This window comes from Manis javanica, chromosome 11, assembly GCF_040802235.1.
Source record: "Manis javanica isolate MJ-LG chromosome 11, MJ_LKY, whole genome shotgun sequence".
Lineage (NCBI taxonomy): Eukaryota > Metazoa > Chordata > Mammalia > Pholidota > Manidae > Manis > Manis javanica.
This window is the reverse complement of record NC_133166.1, coordinates 62750821-62771918: the sequence shown is the minus strand read 5'-3', so window position 1 is coordinate 62771918 and position 21098 is coordinate 62750821. Positions and strand designations below refer to the sequence as shown.

The following is a 21098-nucleotide window of genomic DNA, read 5'->3' as shown; positions in this document are numbered from 1 at the left end:
GGGTTCCCTTTTCTCCACATCCTCGCCAACACTTGTTATTTCTTGTCTTTTGGATAGTGGCCATTCTAAGTGGTGTGAGGTGGTATCTCATTGTGGTTTTCATTTGCGTTTTTCCCTGATGATTAGCAAAGTGGAGCATCTTTTTATGTGCCTGTTGGCAATATGAATTTCTTATTTGGAAAAATGTTGAGGTCCTCTGTCCATTTTTTAATCAGGTTGTTTTTTTGGTGTGGAGGTGTATGAGTTCTTTATGTATTTTGGATGTTAACTCCTTGTTGGGTAAATCATTAATGAATATATTCTCCCATATTGTAGGCTGCCTTTTTGTTCTGCTGATGGTGTCCTTTGCTGTCAAGAAGCTTTTTAGTTTGATGTATAGTGCTATTGTTCATTTTTTATTTTCTTTTCCTTATGTCCAGGAAAAAATTGCTCATGCTTACTTACGTTCAAGAGATTTTTGCCTGTTTTCTTCTAAGAGTTTTATTGTTTCATGTCTTACATTTAGGTCTTTTATCCATTTTGAGTTTACTTTTGTATATGGAGTTAGACAGTACTTCAGCTTCATTCCCTTGCATGTAGCTGTCCAGTTTTCTCAACACCAGTTATTGAAGAGACTGCCTTTTCCCGATTGTATATTCATGGCTCCTTTATCACATATTAATTGACCATGTATGTGTGGGTTTATGGGTCTGTTCTTGCATGAGTACCATACTGTTTTGATTACCATAGATTTGTAGTAGAGCTTGAAGTCAGGGAGCATAATGCGCCCAGCTTTGTTCTTTTTTAGGATTGCTTTTGTTATTCAGGGTCTTTTGTGGTTTCATATGAATTTTAGGATTATTTGTTCTAGTGGATTGAAAAATGCTGTTGGTATTTTGATAGGGATTACACTGAATCTGTAAATTGCTTTGGGCAGGATGGTTATTTTGACAATATTAATTCTTATCTGTGAGCATGGGAAATATTTCCATTTATTTGTGTCTTCTTTAATTTCTCTCACAACTGTCTTACATATTTTCAGAGCACAGGTCTTTTACCTCCTTTCATGCCCTTTAGGTTTATTCCAAGGTATTTTATTCTTTTTGATGTGATTGTAAATGGATTTTTTTCCCTGATTTCTCCTGCTAGTTCATTATTAGTATATAGGAATGCAACAGACTTCTGTGCATTAATTTTGTATCCTATAATTTTGATGAACCCAGTTATTAGCTCTAATAGTTTTTGGTGGTGTCCTTAGGGTCTTCTATATACAGTATTGTGTCATCTGCAAATAGAGAATTTTACTTCTTCCTTACCAATTTGGACGCCTTTTATCTCTATCCTGTCTGATTGCCATAGCCAGGACCCCTAGTACTATGCTGGAATAAAAATGGTGAGAGTGGACAATCTTGTTTTGTTCCTGATCTTAGAGGAAAAGTTTTCAGCTTTTTGCCATTGAGTATGATGTTAGCTGTGGGTTTTTCATATATGGCTTTTATTATGTTGAGATACATTGTCTCTATACTCATTTTGTTGAGTTTTTTTCATGAATGGATGCTGAATTTTGTTAAATGCTTTTTCAGCATCTGTTGAGATGATCATAGTTTTTATCCTCCTTTTTGTTAATGTGGTTTATTATAATGATTGATTTATAAATATTGTACCATCCTTACAGCCCTAGAATAAATCTCACTTGGTCATGATGAGAGATCCTTCTGATGTTATTTCTTAATTCAATTTGCTAGTATTTTGTTGAGGGTTTTTACATCTATGTTTGTCAGGGATATTGGTCTATAATTTTCTTTTTTGTCATGTCTTGTCTGGTCTTGGTATTAGAGTGATGTTGGCCTCATACAGTGAGTTTGGAAGTATTTCCTCCTCTTCAACTGTTTGGAATACTTTAAGGATGGGTATGAGCTCTTCTTCACATGTTTGGTAGAATTCAGCTGTGATGCCATCTGGTTCGGGACTTTTGTTTCTTGGGAGTTTTTGATTGCCAATTCAATTCTGTTACTGGTAATGGCCTGTTCAAATTTTGTTTCTTCCTGAGTCAGTATTGGAAGGTTGTACTTTTCTAGGACTTTGTCCATTTCCTCTAGGTTGTCTGATTTACTGGCATATAGTTTTTCATGGAATTCTCTAATAATTCTTTGTATTTCTGTGGTGTCGGTTGTAACTGCTCCTTTTTCTTTTCTGATTTTGTGTCCTCTTTTTTTCTTGATAAGTCTGGCTAGAGGTTTATCTATCTTGTTTATCTTCTCAAGAACCAGATATTGGTTTATTGATTTTTTTCTTTTGTTTTATTCCCTACTTATTTCTGCTCTGATCTTTATTATGTCCCTCCTTCTACTAATTTTGGACTTGATTTGTTCTTCTTTTTCTCATTTCTTTAGTTGTGAGTGTAGACTGTTTGTGATTGTTCTTGTTTTATGAGGTAGGCCTGTACTCTTAAAAGTGCTTTTGCAGAGTCCCACATATTTTGAACTGTTTTATTTTTGTTTTCATTTGTCTCCATGTTGACTGATTCCTTCTTTGATTTGGTCATCGATCCATTGATTATCTAGGAGCATGTTGTTTAGCCTCCATGTATTTTTTAAAAAATCTTCCTTAGGTAATTTCCTAATAGTTTTCTTAAGGGTTGATGGGAACAATATTCCTTTATATTGTTGTTATGGGCTGAACTCTGTTTCTCCAAAATGCATATGTTTAAGTCTCAATCTCTGGTCCCTCAGAATATAACTACATTTGGAGATAAGGTCTTTAAGGAACTGATTAAATCAAAATGAGGCCATTATTATGGGGCCCTAATCTTATATATCTGGACTGATATGAAGGATTTATAGAAGAAAAGATACATCAGTGTCACGTGTGCAGAGGAAAGATCATGTGAAGAGGCAGCAAGAGGGTAGCCATCTGTAAACCACTGAGAGAGGCCTCAGAGGAAACTAACCCGGCAGCAAGCACCTGGATCCCAGACTTCTGGCCCCTAGAACTGTAAGAAAATAGTTTGCTAGGGTTGTTATAACAAAGGATCACAGACTAGGTGGCTCAAACAATAGAATACAATCATATATGTTCAAAATTTTCTGCCTGCAGCCTTCACACCTTAAGGACAGCTAGCTGTATGTGAAATCATGGCTAACTCTTTCCTTGAATAATTTGTTGACATTGCTCCACTGCCTCTTGGTGTGGATGGCTGCTGCAGAGAAATATGAAGTTAGCTTGATTTATTCCCCCTTCCTTTGGATTGGCTTCCCCAAAAGATTCTTTAAAAAAAATCTTTACTGTCAATATTTTGACACATATAAAAGCACATATTTATATAAAATGAAATTATATAAAACACACTTATGCCTAAGGCATAGAATAATGAATACCCCAGAAACTCCACTCTACCAAAGAATGAACTTGCATCTACCTATGTGTTCTTAGGCATCCATCCTCTTGCATTTTCTCCAGAGGCACACACTATCCTCAATGTTCTGTTTATTATTCCATGGTTCCTTTTATAACTCACATACACATATATTTCCTTCAACAGGATATTTGGTTTATGTCTTCCTCTGCATTATAAAAAGGTATAGTACTGCGAGAAGACTTCTGGGACTTGAGGTATTTACTCAACAGTCTAAGATTCATCCATGTTGTGTGTAGCTTTAGTTCAGTTTCCTTGCTGCACATTTAAATGTCCATTAAGTAAATATACTATATTTATCTATTTTCTGTAGATGCATGGTTTGTTTCTGGTTTTTAAGTTTCCTATTGCAAATAAATGTACAGAATTTCTCTAGTCTAGAGTAGATACCTAAGAGTGGAACTGTTGCACCACAGAATACATGAATGTCCAACATAACAAGAGAATGCCAAACTGTTTTCTAAAGATGTCACAATTTAAAATCCCACTGGCAATGTTTAAAAGTACCTCTTGCTCTATATCCTTTATAATTCTTCATATGGTCAGTGGAGGGTAAAACAGACTCTAACTGTGGGGTTATTAGTTTACATTTCCTGATTATTAATGAGATTGAGAATTTTTGTGTTCATCAGTCATACATACCTTTTTTCAGTGAAATGTCTGTTAATATCTTCTATCCATTTTCAATTTTTCTTTCTCATCCATTTTCTGCATATTAGTCCTTGTACATTAAATGTGTTACACATACTGCCTTTCACTCTGCCTTATCTCTTTAATTTAAAAAATTTTAAACTTTAATGTAGTTGAACTTATTAACATTTTCTTTGCTAGTTAGTACTTTTGTATCTTCTTTAAGAAACCTTTTGGAATGTCAAGGCCAGAAAGATCATCCGCACATTTTACTCTAATTTTTCAAGTTTTGTTTTTGATACTTGGGTCCTTAGTTCACATAGAATTCATTTATTGTGTAAGATCTGAGGTGAAGATTGAAATCAGCTGAGCAACTGCCCTAGCACAGTGTCCTGAGTACCTCCTTCTCTCCCCACTGATGTTCCACATTTTTGTGCATGTTAGCATCTGTTTCAGGGCTTTCTATTTAGTCCCCCCAGACTGAAAAAATTTTATCATTGAGTAAATCGCATAATGTCTTGTTTAATAATTTCTCATGAAAGCAAGGGAATTCTCACCACCTTATTATTCTTTCCAAGACTGTCATGTCTGTTCCTTACCTTTCCATATAAATGTAAAGCACAATTTTTAAAAATTTGGTATTTTGATTATAACAGCATTGACTCTATAAATCAAATAGAGAAAACTGACATGTTTATGATGTGTATTCTTCTTATCCATGAAAAGTACGTACCTCTTTATTTATTTAAATGTCTTTAAAAATCCCTTTCAATAAAGTTTTATCACTTTCTTCACATAGGTATTATAAATTTTATGTTAGATTTATTATTGGGAACTTTATTTTTTAACAATGCAAATACATTTAAAAATTGTTTTCTAATATTTTTTGCTACTGTATAGAAATGTAATTTATTTTTATTGCTGACTTTACAGACAGCCACCTTTATAAAAATGTTATTATTTCTGAAAATTTTTAGATTCTTTTGGGTTTGCTATGTAGATAAGTATATCATTTCTGAATAAAATTTTTTCTTCCTAATACTTATGCCATTAACTTTTCTTGACTTACTGTGCTTGCTAGAACTTTCAGTAAAAGATTGAATAGAAGTGATATTTCCCCCATTAAGAATCATCTTTGCTATAGATCTGATTCTTTTAATCAGATTAAGTACTTGTCTATTTTTAATCTGCATTAGCTTTACATCATGAGTGCTAGTGAATTTTATGAAATATAATCTACTGAAATGATTTCACAGATTTTCTCCTTCAATTTGGTGAAAGAAATTTAGGTTTTCCTAAAGTATGACTGTTTCAAATTTCTGGGACAAATCCAACCTGGTCAAGGAGCATCTTTTAAAAATATACATGCCAGAGCTCCTCTGATGGACTCTTAAATTTTGAGAGCCCTCTTTTTTTGCTTCCTTCTCTCATCCCAAGGGGTAGAAGCCATCCCAACAGCTGGTATCTCTGGCTTACCTCAAGGTTTCCTTTTTTCTTTTTCACCCCTCTGCAACAATGTAATCAATTCTCTAAATTAAATTTGCTCTTCTGAAATACCTAATGTCCTTTCTGTTTTTCCTGAGAGTACCCTTGACTGAAACAAATGCTTTAAAGCTATCTTTGTCTTTGCTCTTTAACTATAATGTATCTAGGCATGGATTTCTTTTTATTTATCCAGCTTGGGATACATGGTGCTTTCTGACTCTGCTGATTCTCATATTTCCTTGTCTCTATAATATTCAAAGTAATTTTTATACAAAACTTGCAATTCACTAGTTATATAACTATGTCTAATCTATCTAACTCACCCACTGAGTATGTGAATTAAATGATTAAATATATTTGCAGTTTAAGATGTGCCAATTTGTTTTTTTTAATTTACCTATTCATTTCTGATATGCTATTTGTTCACCTTTGAGATCACATTTTAAAAATGTTTTATAATAAAAAATTTCACATATATACAAAAATAGAGAACAGTATAATGACTCCTGTGTGCTCATCACCTAGCTTCAACAATCAACTCATGACCAATCTTCTTTCATCTAAACCCTCATGCATGTTACTTTGAAGCAAATCCCAGACTTCATATAATTTCACCAGTAAATTTTCTAATGTGTATATCTAAAAGATAAAAACTCACATTTAAAATATAAGCATAGTGAATTTTGCCTAAAATATTGAAAAGTTTTAATATCATCAAGTATTTGACTAGTAATTCTATTTCCCCCAATTGTTTTATAAAAGTTCACTTTGCTTTTACAGTTTGAATGACAATCTAAATAAAGTCCATATGTTGCAATTGGTTGATATGTACCTTAAGCCTCTTTTGATCTTTAGAATTCATCTTCACATAATTTTTTAAATTTCTGTAGAAGAAATAGGGTTATTTATCCTGTAGCTTTGCACTGATTGGACTCTGCTGGTTGCACCCTCTAGGAACCATGTAACATGTTCCTTTATTCCTGTATTTCTCATAAATTAGTAGTCCGAAGTCAGACTGACCTACTGGGGAGGAGTGGAGGCAAAGTATTTCACAGGTGGTAATAAACTTCCAACAGTACATACATTCTGAGTGTCTTTTTGTGATGTTATCAGCCACTGATCTTTGCTAATTAATTAGGGGCTACAAAACTGTAATATTCTAATTGCTTATTACTTTCTTACTATTTACATTAAAAAATAAGCTGTTTCCATGTCAGCAAAATTCTTATAGTGAATTCAGAATTTAAATACAGTTCAATATACGTGATGTGTTTCATCTGCTTTGTTGCTTTGTTGCTTTTTGTTGCTCAAAGTGTCCTATCTTTGGCCAATAAGAGCATATTCCAATTGGTTCCCAGTTCTTTTGACACACCTTTGTTGGTTTTGGTAATGTTTTGGTAACTACCAGACGGTAGAAGCCATTTCTCCAAGAAATTCTGGTTGCCTTTAGTGGAAAATGGTATCTAAAAGTCACAATCTGGGAACAAAGGGTACTTACAGCAGAAAAAGCTAGGAAATGTGCATATCCATGAGAAATTCTTACTAGTACTTTTAATTCATGACTACAGATGTTTACACCATCATTCTCAGATCTCTATGTCCTTTCACCAGTACCCCAAATTCCAGTTCTCAAGATTGCCAACAAAACTACTCATTTATTTTGCAATACATACACCTACAATTTCAGAAGAACAGTATCAGTATTGTTAACAATAGTATTATTGATAACAGTGTAAGTTTTTCTTTTATTCGCAGGGTAAATCCCATTAGGGAGGTATAGTGAAATAATTGTGATTTAAAGTCACTTGAAATTGTTCTGCCTGATATGGTTATACCACCAAATGAATACATAGCTAGACTCATTTAATTTACTTTCAATAAGGAATTGCCTTACTAAAAATTGTTTTTTATAATTATGCAAGATATTCATTTGGCTCCAATGTCAAATTGAAAACCAATGTAGATCAAGGAAATATAGCTTTATTCCCTATCTTCCATTCTATTTCTTTTTTCCTTCTATGGGAAACTACTTAATATTTTAAAAAAATTAGTCTTCCATTTTAAAATATCTGTTTTTCTCTACACATATCTCCCCCCTTGCCATTTTTAAGAATGATAAATAGTAATCTAAGATACAGGTTCTTCCCCCCCTTTGCTTTTTTTTAACTGCCTATTTACCGGAGATCACTCCATAGAAATTTACAGAAATGGTCCTCATTCTTTCTGACAGTTGCAGAAGCCTCCATTCTGTGGATGTTCACACACAATGAACATCCACAGAGGACTTCTTATTCAGTCTCCTACTGATGTGCATTTGGGTTGTTTCTAGTCTGCTGTTACAAATCAGGTTACAGTCAACACCCTACTCACAGGTTTTTTTCTATTAATTTTTTGCCAGTGTTATTTCTAGGAAAGATTCCTAAAAACAGGATTGCTGCCTAATGAATAAATAAATGTATAATTTTGCTAGATACAGTCAATTTCCTCTCCTTAGAGATTATCCCATTTTGCATTTACACCAGCAATATATGATAGTGCCAGTTTCCCAACAGCCTCACCAAGTTTATCAAACTTCTGGATTTTTGCCAATATGATTGGCAGGAAATATCTCAGTGTAGTTTTGATTTGTTCCCTTTTAGCTTTTTGAGGTAGAAGCATTGATCACTGATTTTGTCTTTTTCTTTTTTTAACTAGTAGGTCCTTTTTAAGGCTCTAAAGTTCCCTAAGCACTGCTTTAGCTGCATCCCACAAGTTTTGATATGCTGTATCTATTATCATTCATTTCAAAACATTTTCTAATTTTGCTTGTGCTTCCTTCACCTCCCCATGTAGAAAATAAACTAAATCACTTCAGTGTTTTAAAATTTGAGGCTTAGTTTATGAGTTCATTTATGATCACTATGGTAAATGGCCATTTGCATTTTTAATGAGAATTTTCTCACAGTATAATGAAGCATAATATAAATAGCATAATTCATTAGCAAGATGTTTTATATTTTTACGTATTTTTTGTCTGTTTAGCTCTCTTACCTATTGAGATGTATGTGAAATCTATTATGATTCATTGTGGGGATTCATTGATTTTTTTCTTTTAGGTCTGTCAATGTTTAATGCTTGTCTTGTATTATTTGAAACTGCTACTGATTACACATAGATTTATTATTTTCTATATTCCTGGGGCACTGACTTTATCATTATGAATTATTTATCTGTAGTAATGCTTCTTGCCTTAAATTCCACATTGTCTAATATTGGATATACCAGCTTTCTTATGATTACTGTTTGCATGATTACTGCTTTTCCATCTGTTCAATTTCAACTGTTTAATATCTTAAAATTAAGGTGTGTTACTTGCAAACAGCACATAATTGTTTTCAACCCAGTCTGTCTTACAGACTCTCAATATAGTTTCTGTAGGCTGTATAAAAATGCAATTTTGCAAATATTTTGTTTCATGATTTCAAGAGAAAGAGACTAAAAGGATATGTTTCCCATTCACAATCTAAACTACCAAATATTCTTTCCCCACAGAACACCTGACTTATTTCATATATTAGAGTCCACGGTTCCCAGTACCTCCAGCTACATTAGACCCTTGCTGGAGTAAAGAAGAGAAAACTGATTAGGCAAGTTTCACCACAGAAGGTCAGCAAAGCAGCAAAAAAGAATCTTACCAACTGATGGAAAAAGTAAAGGAGAAATGATGGAAACATCTTAGTGGGATTATTTCACATCATCCCTTTAGTTACCATGTGCTAAATAACTAATAGAAAAGGTTTGAGCCACTTAATGGCAAATGATGTGGAACAGTCAAATGGTGGGCAAGATTCCAGCTTCCCTCCAGGGTGACTTACCTTTTCCAAAACTTTGGCAATTCGGGTGCCAATTTGTTCAAGTGACTGTTGTGGATATTGGTCTTTGCCAAGATTTTGCAATACCTGGTACAGGGAGGAAGATAGTAGATTAGAGGAGTGAAAATGAAGCAGGATTCTGATAACGCTGCAGATGCGGTGCTCGGCACCACACCACAAAGGCAGGCTACTGCTCTGGGGTACATGCTGTGGTCCTGCTAGTGAGGTATTTTTGTGGTAAGCCCAACATACCACCCTCAGTCCTCTCCTACTTAACAAAAATTAGGCATGCAAAATCTTTCAACATAGCAATATTAAAATAAAGAAAGAAAATAAAAGCTAATTGTAGTAGTCTGTCACCCAGACACAACCACTGTTAATATCTTTACAAACATCTTTCACATTTTTTCTATGCACACATACATTATTTCTCTCACAGAATATGGGATCACACTGTATACTGCCACATTTTCACAAAGTATATTCTGAAGAAATCTTTATGCCAATACATTTATTTCTACTACATCTTAATGGCTCTATTGTGTATTGTCTTATATTTATACTAATATTTATTTAACAAATTCTCTACTGTTGGATATTTATGGCATGTTTTCCCAATTCTTCTTCTCGGTATATTCTTTGCTAGGGATATGCTGGGTCTACAGGCAGGCTAAATAAAGCTGAGCACTCACCTCTGTTAACTGACTCTCACCCGTGTAGTGTAGGCTGGCTCGGTTGGAAACCCCATGCAAGTGGTCTAGGGTGTGCATACTTGTGGGGAGATTGCTGTTGCAAAGAGGCTCCATTGCTGGCTGCTGTATTGGTGTGGCAAAGTCTATGTGTTCTGTGATGCTGGAAAGTGGAGATTACCACATTAAGTACGGAAAATCTGAGTGGGTGGGGAGAAAGAGTATTAACCATCAGCTGATCATCACTTGAATTATGTAATTAGGATCATCTGGAACCACAGAATCTCACACTGGAACAGATTTCAGAAGTTATTTAGTCTGACCTCTCATTTTACAGGTACAAGGACCCCAGTGCAGGACATTAACTATTTACTGTACATATGAGTAGAGTTCATACCTGAGGTCAAAGCAGCAGTGTTGGGATCTGAGTCCTGAACTCAGTGATTTTCCCAATCTACTCAAGCTGCCTCCTTTCTATCTAATATGGTATATGACTTACTCAGATGATGGCACTTTTTCTCACTGGGAAGGTATTAAACCAGGTGGATTTTCTTCTAGGATTTCTTTTTCCAGGGTACAGACAGTGATAAATCCCCACAAGTGGTTCCCATCTTTAATTTTCCCTTTATGTGCAGACGCACATTGTCCCTACAGAAAAAGTTACCTAAAGATTAGACAGGAAGTTTTATACAGGTACAGCTGGTCACTGTATCTTCGTGTAACATGTAAGCACTTCCCTTCATGGTCTCAAAGGTGGTCATTTTCCCGCTATATACAGGCTAAATGTTACAGACTATCATATATACTGATAAGGCAAATTGTCATTGCCAAATTTTATCTCTAGCTATTTAAAACATTTAACATATATTAGGTAAACATTCATTCATTCGTTCGTTATATTCAGAGCCCACAGGTCAGGTACTAGGACTAGAATCATTAACAAAACATATCTAGTCCCCACTGTCATGTGCTCATAGTCTTGTGAATGACTTAACTATTACAGATGCGTTAAGCTGTGAAAAGTAGAACCTGGTATGAGTGAGCATACTATCCGGGGTATGTATTTCCTCTATGTGAAGGAGGAAGGGCGGTTAGTGAGGGATTCCCTGAGGAAGAAAGATTTAGGCGGAGACCAGAAGGGTGAGTGTGAATGAATCGGGTAGGAAGGGGATGCGAATACCACCTCAGGCAAAGGAGACAGCCTGTGTGAAGGCCCTGAGGGAAGAGGGCATGGAGCTGAAGGAGGAAGACAGGTGCAGCACAAAGGGCTCTGTGGGTGGGGAAATAGCAAAAGAAGTTATTAGAGCATTTTAGGACTTATTTCACTTATACTGGAGGAAGAATTCTGAGTACTGTGGAGAAAGTGCATTGAACAGGGGCAAGTGAATAAAACAAGAAGACCAGCTAGAAGGCTTCTGAATGAATCTAAGTGGAGATGATGGTGATCTGGTTTAAGGAGGCAGCAAGGGAGATGGAGAAAAGCAAATGGTTTTGAAAAATGATCAGAGGGTAAAAGTGATAAGATAAAAAGTAAAAGAATGGAGCTGAAGGTTAAGGGAGAGGTATTGTTAAGGACAGCCTCCAGTTTCTGGCCTAAGCATTGTTGGAGCTATTTACTAAGAATAAGACATAGAAAACAATCACAATGATTTTTTGGAAGGAGAGGGAGCAAGAAAATAATGAGCTTAGTTTCCTTGAGCTTGAGGTGCCTGAGAGATATCTAGGTTGAGTAGACAATTGGGTAGATGACTGGAGGGATTTGAAGAAAGATCTGGTCTGGAGATACAAATTTGGGAGCTGTCACTTCATCAGTGGTGATCGAGGTTTTGGGGGTAGATCAGTTTGACCAGGAGTGATTATAAAATAAGAAGGCTTAGAGAGAATATATTTGTAAATGACATATCTGACAAAGGGTTAATATCCAAATATATAACGAACTCACATGCCTCAACACCCAAAAAACAAATAACCCTATTAAAAAATAGGTGGAGGATATGAACAGACACTTCTCCAAAGAAGAAATTCAGAAGGCCAACAGGTACATGAAAAGATGCTCCACATGGCTAATTATAAGGGAAATGCAAATTAAAACCACAATGAGATATCACCTCACACCAGTTAGGATGATCAACAAAGAAAACACTAGGAACAACAATTGCTGGCGAGGATGTGGAGAAAGGGGAACCCTCCTATTCTGCTGGTGGGAGTATAAAGTAGTTCAATCACTGTGGGAAGCAGTATGGAGGGTTCCTAAAAAAACTAGAAATAGAAATACCATTTGACCTGGGAATTCCACTCCTAGGAATTTACCCAAAGAATGCAACTTCTCAGATTCAAAAGGACATGTGCATCCCTATGTTTACTGCAGCACTATTTACAATAGCCAAGATATGAAAGCAACCTAAGTGTCCATCAGTAGATGAATGGATAAAGAAGAGGTGGTACATATACACAATGGAATACTATTCAGCCATAAGAAAGAAACAAATCCTACCATTCGCAACAACATGGATGGAGCTGGAGGATATTATGCTCAGTGAAATAAGCCAGGCAGAGAAAGACAAGTGCCAAATGATTTCCTTCATTTGTGGAGTATAACAACAAAGCAAAACTGAAGGAACAAAATAGCAGCAGACTCACAGACTCCAAGAAGGGACTAGTGGTTACCAAAGGGGAAGGGTTGGGGAGGGCAGGTGGGGAGGGAGGGAGATGGGGATTGTCGGGTATCATGACCGTGCACATGTTATGTGTGGGGTCACAGGGAAGACAGTGTAGCTCAGAGAAGACAAATAGGGACTCTGTGGCATCTTACTATACTGATGGACAGTGACTGCAATGGGGTTATCAATGCAATTATCAATTGCTAATAAGGGTGAATGTAATAACCACATTGTTTTTCTTGTGAAACCTTCGTAAGAGTGTATATCAATGCTACCTTAATAAAAATAAATAAATAAGAAGGCTTAGAGGTAAATCCTGGGGAACTCTAACACTTAAGGGATAGAAAAGAGGCCAGGAAAAGAGACCAGGTGTCCAAGGAGGACAAACAGCGATCAGAGAGGCAGCCTTGCTTGTCTTGTCTTTGTAAGTATTTGTGAATCCGGATTTGCTCTGGATTCCTTTTCAAGCGTATGATGTCAGCAGGAGACCACAGGTTGTGTGCTTCTATAAGAAGGGATCCAGTCTTCAAATCAAACTAAGTAAGTCATACACGACTTCTTGATAGCTTATAAAGTGTGTGTAAGGACACTAAGAAGCGGGGGTACCTTCACTGCTTCTCTACCAGATGGTCTGAATCCATCTGCGGGCTGTGGTCAGCAATGGTCACCCTCTGAACCACCAACCTAAAAAGGATGACTCTTCTAATAGCTGCTAACAAAGAAGGGCGGTACCAGAGCGTTCACTGGTACACAAATATCATGAAGGAGGGAGAGGTTTCAGATACTTACTCAATGTTTTTTGAAGAAACGGCAAGCCAGGTACTCACGATGGCAGTCAGCTCTACCCAGCGGAGTTTCACGCACTCATCTGGGCTGGGCCATCCCAGACTCTGGTAGTCTCGCTTTTTTCCTGAAAGGAGAGCATGCCATCAGTCAACACAATGCAAAGGACTAGAGCCCAGTGTTCTGTCGATCACTTCACCCAGATTAGTGTATTTGGAGGTTCCAGGCACTCTCCAAGTCGTTAGAAATTCTACCATCCAAAGAACTAATGAAAATCTTGTCATTCAGAGCAAAAGTAATAAAGATCATCTTTGAATAAAGCCTTGTTCTCAAAGATAAATGATGAAGTAAAAATAAGAGAGTACTTCATTGGACTTAAGACTGATCAACATGAAATAAGGAGTAACATGTTCTTCAGTGTTAACATTATTGCCAAACTTAATTTTTAGCCCCCTATATTTTGATTTAATAAAGACAACTCTAACTTAGTCAGGAAGAACATACACACATACATCATATAAACACGCTCTGGTTTCACAGCCTGGTGCCACTGACCCTGCGGGCTGTGTAACACATTGTTGTGGGGGCCGTCCTGCACATTCTAAGACATTTATCAGTGCCCCTTGTCTCTACCCTCTGGATGCTAGCAGCACCTTGCTTGGATGTGACAACCAAGAATGTCTCCAGATATTGCCAAAATGTCTCTTGGGGGGCAAAATTACTCCTGGTAGACAACCACAGCTGTAAAGAAAAGCAGCAGGGAGGGGGAGTAATGATGATAATGAAAAATCATTTATTTCTAGAGCACTTATTGTGTTCAAATCCTGTGCTAAGTGCTTTACAACTATGACCTCATTTCTCAGATAAGAGAAGGGAGGCTCAGGGAAATCAAGCGACTTGCCCAGATCACCTGGCTAGTCCGTGGCAGAGCTGGGATCCAGACCCAGGTCTGTCGGACTCTCACCACGCTACTTAAAGCTACACAGAGCTTTTAAAGCTCTGTTTATTGATACCCTTCACAGGTACTATTTTTGGGGTGTACACATTTTACGTAAGATTTTTTTACCAAGAAAAGAGCAGAACTAAGCCTTGTCTGGGAAGGGTTCCTCTGAAGGAATTGTAACTGAATGGACAGGAAGGAGAATGTTGAGTTCTTTTTATACCAGAGGAATTTATCAACATTAGAAACTGTTTGAGGCATAGGCAGGGCTTTACATTTAGATTCTAATAAAATAGAAAAGAATAGTTCAGAAGAGTTTCAAATGAACCCTGTTTAAATTAATAACTTAAAGAATTAAACTGTAGGTTTCACAAAGCTTATTTTATGTTTCAGAGATTCACTTGAAAAATATTTATTGGGCATCTATTATAAGGGACTAGGAACTGTATTAAGACACTAGGGCTACAGAGAGGAATATTAAGAGGGCCTGTCCTTGAGCTCACAGTCTAAACATAAAATCATTATAATAAAATAGGGTTAAGTACTAGAATGAAGGTGTGGAACAACTGAAAGGAGAAGAGAGCAACTGATTCTGTCTGAAGGCTGAAGATACCAAGGAAGAGATGGCATTGAGTGTGAAATTTAAGTGCTATTTTAGCCCCACTGAGGTGTCATAAGGGCATTCCAGACAGAGGAAATAGCATGTGCAAAGGCAAGGAGGTAAAATAAGAGTGTGGTTGGTTGAGAGAATGGTGCTGAAGCGTAGAGTCTAGGTTGTAAAGGGTCTTGAACACCACACTAGGAGGTTTGGACTTTATCCTGTAGGCAATGGGGAGCTTTATGCCTACATCTCTCACAAGGGTATCTTTGCTGAAATCCAGTTATATAATGTCTATGGTGCTTCCCTGGTCTTCCAGTTGAGTAGTACCAAAAGGAAATGGAATTAGTTACATATTACTAGCTGCATTAGTTTTTAGTAAGTTTACACTGGCCACTAATGATCTCCACTTTTCCCCCATGGGCTCACAAACTACCTGTTTAATACTTTGCTTTAGAACTTTGTCAGGACGTTTAAGAAGCATATCACTTGGTGAATAGAATCCATACTTATTTGAAAATTGGGATACTGAACCTCTCTAGTCTTCTGTTATCACCTCCATGCTTTAGAACTTTTCACTTTAGTGACAGTAAGCAGTTTCATGATCTCATTTGCAAGTATATCCAATGCCCTACCTGGATCCACCTACTTGAATCCATTTAATAAAACTCCTCCTATCACCTCAACCATGTTGAACTTTAATTTACACTTTTACAAGGAAGTTTCAGTTTTTATCTGTGGAAGTAATACAGATGTTATAAAATATTTAGAAAAGGGAAAAGCATATAGAAGGAAATAAAAAATCACTTACAGCCCTATCAGCACCCAGAGATTATTATTTATGTCATTTTGGAGTATTCTCTTCTACACTTGTTTTCTATGTTTTAGCATTTTAGCACATTTCATCAAATCTAAGGTGTCATAAACTGTGAGGTCCGCATTATCTTGCATGATTTAATAAATAAAAATAATGCTGATTATTATCCAAGATATCATCAATTCTAAGATACATGTACACTTCAGAGATAATGAAATGTGAAAAAAATACAGTTCAAATACACTGAATATTCACTATTTTACAAAAATTTAAGTATGCTTTCTGTATGTTATTTTATAAACAGCTTTTGTTCACTTAATAAATTACAAATACCTTTGCTGCAACATACACAGTATGGACGTGCTAAAATTTATTTAGGTAATTACCGATATTTAGACTGTTTCCAAATTTTTATTATAAAAAGCAAACATCTTATCAAAATCTTCGTACTTTTATCTTTGGCACTTGTAAAATGATTTACTTAGGGGAAATGACTAGAAGTAGAATTTTTTACTTATTTTAAAATTTTTCCGATAAATTTTCTATCAGATATATATACTTTTTATTATTTTATTTTACTTATATATTTTTATTTTGTTATCATTAATCCACAATTACATGAGCAATATTATGTTTACTAGACTGCCCCCATCATCAAGAGGCCCCCACATATCCCATTAGTTATTGTCCATCAATGTAGTAAGATGCTATGGAATCACTACTTGTCTTCTCTGTGCTGCCCTCCTACATTTTGTCGGCTAATCATAATGCCCCTTTATTTCCCCCTTATCCCTCCCTTCCCACCCATCCTGCCCAGTACCTTTCAGTCTGGTAACTTATACATTCTTGGGTTCTGTGAGTCTGCTGATGTTTTGTTCCTTTAGTTTTTTTATTTGTTCTTATACTCCACATATGACTGAAATCATTTGATACTTGTCTTTTTCCACCTGGCTTATTTCACTGAGCATAATACCCTCTAGCTCCATCCATGTTGTTGCAAATGGTAGGATTTGTTTTCTTCTTATGGCTGAAAAATATAGCATTGCGTATATGTACCACACCTTCTTTATCCATTCATCTACTGATGGACACTTAGGTTGCTTCCATTTCTTGGCTATTGTAAATAGTGCTGCCATAAGCATAGGGGTGCATGTGTCTTTTTCAAACTGGGCTGCTGCATTCTTAGGGTAAATTTCTAGGAGTGGAACTCCTGGGTCAAACGGTATTTCTATTTTGAGTTTTTTGAGGAACCTCCACACTGCGTTCCGCAGTTGAACTAATTTACATACCCACCAGCAGTGCAGAAGGGTTCCCCTTTCTCCACATCCTCGCCAACGTTTGTTGTTATTTGTCTTTTGGATGGTGGCCAACCTAACTGGTGTGAGGTGACATCTCACTGTGGTTTTAATTTGCATTTCTCTGATGACTAGCGATGTGGAGCATCTTTTCATGTGTCTCTTCGCCATCTGAATTGCTTCTTTGGAGGAGTGTCTGTTCAGCTCCTCTGCACATTTTGTAATTGGATTATTTGGTTTTTGTTTGTTGAGGTGTGTGAGCTCTTTATATATTTTGGATGTCAAGCCTTTATCGGATCTGTCATTTACGAATATATTCTCCCATACTGTAGGGTACCTTTTTGTTCTATTGGTGGTGTCCTTTGCTGTACAGAAGCTTTTCAGCTTGATATAGTCCCACTTGTTCATTTTTGCTTTTGTTTCCCTTGCCCGGGGAGATATGTTCATGAAGAAGTCACTGATGTTTATGCCCAAGAGATTTTTGCCTATGTTTTTTTCTAAGAGTTTCATGGTTTCATGACTTACATTTAGGTCTTTGATCCATTTCGAATTTACTTTTGTGTATGGGGTTAGACAATGATCCAGTTTCATTCTCTTACATGTAGCTGTACAGTTTTGCCAACACCACCTGTTTAAGAGGCTGTCATTTCCCCATTATATGTCCATGGCTCATTTATCATATATTAATTGACCGTATATGTTTGGGTTAATATCTGGACTCTCTATTCTGTTCCACTGGTCTATGGCTCTGTTCTTGTGCCAGTACCAAATGTCTTGATTACTGTGGTTTTATAGTAGAGCTTGAATTTGGGGAGCGTCCTTTATTCTTTATTCTTCCTTCTCAGGATTGCTTTGGCTATTCGGGGTCTTTGGAGGTTCCATATGAATTTTAGAACTATTTGTTCCAGTTCGTTGAAGAATGCTGTTGGTATTTTGACAGGCATTGCATTGAATATGTAGATTGCTTTTGGCAGGATGGCCATTTTGACAATATCAACTCTTCCTAGCCAAGAGCATGGGATGAGTTTCCATTTGTTAGTGTCCTCTTTAATTTCTCTTAAGAGTGTCTTGTAGTTTTCAGGGTATAGGTCTTTCACTTCCTTGGTTAGGTTTACTCCTAGGTATTTTATTCTTTTTGATGCAATTGTGAATAGAACTGTTTTCCTGATTTCTCTTTATGCTAGTTCATTGTTAGTGTATAGAAAAGCAACAGATTTCTCTGTATTAATTCTGTATCCTGCAACTTTGCTGAATTCAGATATTAGTTCTCGTAGTTTTGGAGAGGAGTCTTTAGGATTTTTTATGTACAATATCAAGTCATCTGCAAATAGTGGCAGTTTGACTTCTTTTTTACCAATCTGGATGCCTTGTATTTCTTTGTTTTGTCTGGTTGCCATGGCTAAGACCTCCAGTAGTATGTTGAATAACAGTGGGGAGAGTGGGCATCCCTGTCTTATTCCTGATCTTAGAGAAAAAGCTTTGAGCTTCTCACTGTTAAGTATGATCTTGGCTGTGGGTTTGTCACATATGGCCTTTATTATGTTGAAGTACTTGCCCTCTATACCCATTTTGTAGAGAGTTTTTATCATGAATAGTTGTTGAATTTTGTCGAATGCTTTTTCACCATCTATGGAGATGATCATGTGATTTTTGTCCTTCTTTTTCTTGATGTGGTGGATGATGTTGATGGATTTTTGAATGTTGTACCATCCTTGCATCACTGAGATAAATCCCACTTGGTCATGGTATGTGATCCTCTTGATGTATTTTTGAATTTAATTTGCTAATATTTTGTTGAGTATTTTTGCATCTATGTTCATCAGGGATATTGATCTGTAATTTTCTTTTTTGGTGGGGTCTTTGCCTGGTTTTGGTATTACAGTGATGCTCGCTTCATACAATGAGTTTGGAAGTATTCCCTCCTCTTCTGTTTTTTGGAAAACTTTAAGGAGAATGGGTATTATGTCTTCTCTGTATGTCTTATAAATTTCAGTGGTAAATCCATCTGAACCAGGGGTTTTGTTCTTGGGTAGTTTTTTGATTACTGATTCAACTTCGTTGCTGGTAACTGGTCTGTTTGATTTTCTGTTTCTCCCTTGGTCAGTCTTGGAAGGTTGTATTTTTCTAGGAAGTTGTCCATTTCTTCTAGGTTTTCCAGTCTGTTAGCATATAGATTCTCACAGTATTCTCTAGTGATTCTTTTATTTCTGTGGGGTCTGTCATGATTTTTCCTTTCTCATTTCTGATTCTGTTGATGTATGTAGATTCTCTTTTTCTATTAATAAGTCTGGCTAGGGGCTTATCTATTTTGTTTATTTTCTCAAAGAACCAGCTCTTGGTTTCACTGATTTTTTTCTATTGTTTTATTCTTCTCAATTTTATTTACTTCCTCTCTGATCTTTATTATGTCCCCCCTTTTGCTGACTTTGTGGCTCATTTGGTCTTCTTTTTCCAGTTTCAATAATTGTGACTTTAGACTATTCATCTTTAGACTAAAGAATGGATAGTTCTTCCTTCTTTAAATAGGCCTGGATTGCTATATACTTTCCTCTTAGAACTGCCTTTGCTGCATCCCACAGAAGTTGGGGCTTTGTGCTGTTGTTGTCATTTGTCTCCATATATTGCTTGATCTCTATTTTAATTTGGTCATTGATCCATTGATTATTTAGGAGCATGTTGTTAAGCCTCCATGTGTTTGTGAGACTTTTTGTTTTCTCTGTACGATTTATTTCTGGTTTTATGCCTTTGTGGTCTGAGAAGCTTGTTGGTAGAATTTCAATCTTTTTGAATATACTGAGGCTCTTTTTTGGCCTAGTATGTGGTCTATTCTGGAAAATGTTCCATGTGCACTTGAGAAGAATATGTATCCTGCTGCTTTTGGGTGTAGAATTCTGTAGATGTCTATTAGGTCCATCTGTTCTAGTGTGTTGTAGTCTCCTAAAATGAATGCATTTTATTCTATTTCCTTCTTTAATTCTGTTAGTGTTTCTTTCACATACATTGGTGCTCCTGTATTGGGTGCATATATATTTATAATGGTTATATCCTTGTTGGAGTGACCCCTTAATCATTATGTAATGTCCTTCTTTATCTCTTGTTACTTTCTTTGTTTTGAAGTCTATATTATCTGATACTAGTACTGCAACACCAGCTTTTTTCTCCATATTGTTTGCATGAAATATCTTTTTCCATCCCTTGACTTTTAGTCTGTGCATGTCTTTGGGTTTGAGGTGAGTCTCTTGTAAGCAGCATATAGATGGGTTTTGTTTTTTTATCCATTCAGTGACTCTATGTCTTTTGATTGGTGCATTCAGTCCATTTACATTTAGGGTGATTATCGATAGGTATGTACTTATTGCCATTTCAGGCTTTAGATTTGTGGTTACCAAAGGTTCAAGGATAGCTTCTTTACTATCTAACCATCTAACTTATCTCGCTTATTAAGCTATTATAAACACAGTCTGATGATTCTTTATTTCTCTCTCTTCTTATTGTTCCTCCTCCATTCTTTATATGTTAGGTGTTTTATTCTGTGCTCTGTGTTTCCTTTGACTGCTTTTGTTGAGTAGTTGATTTTATTTTTTGCATTTCGTTAGTATTTGGTTGGTCTGCTTTCCTAGCTGTGATTTTATTTTCTCTGGAGACATCTATTTAGACTTAGGAGTGCTTCCATCTAGAGCAGTCCCTTTAAAATATCCTGTAGAGGTGGTTTGTTGGAGGCAAATTCCCTCAACTTCTGCTTGTCTGGGATTTGTTTAATCCCTCCTTCATATTTAAATGATGATCATGCTGAATACAGTAATCTTGGTTCAAGGCCCTTCTGTTTTATTGCATTAAATATATCATGCTATTCTCTTCTGGCCTGTAAAGTTTCTGTTGAGAAGTCTGGTGATAGCCTGATGGGTTTTCCTTTGTAGGTGACCTTTTTTCTCTCTCTGGCTGCCTTTAATACTCTG

The 21098-nt window shown here is 36.2% G+C and overlaps 1 protein-coding gene across 5 annotated transcripts in view; it reads right to left on the bottom strand.

Moving 5' to 3' along the window:
• Window positions 1–21098, bottom strand: part of TTC17 (tetratricopeptide repeat domain 17) — a 139332-nt gene that overhangs the window by 9145 nt on the left and 109089 nt on the right. For all 5 annotated transcript variants that reach the window (XM_036996675.2, XM_036996676.2, XM_036996678.2 and 2 more), the window contains 3 exons: window positions 13499–13619; window positions 10053–10212; window positions 9364–9447 (listed from right to left, as the gene is read on the bottom strand). In XM_036996675.2, the coding sequence (XP_036852570.1) occupies window positions 9364–9447; window positions 10053–10212; window positions 13499–13619 (365 nt within the window). The remainder of the gene's footprint in view (window positions 1–9363; window positions 9448–10052; window positions 10213–13498; window positions 13620–21098) is intronic.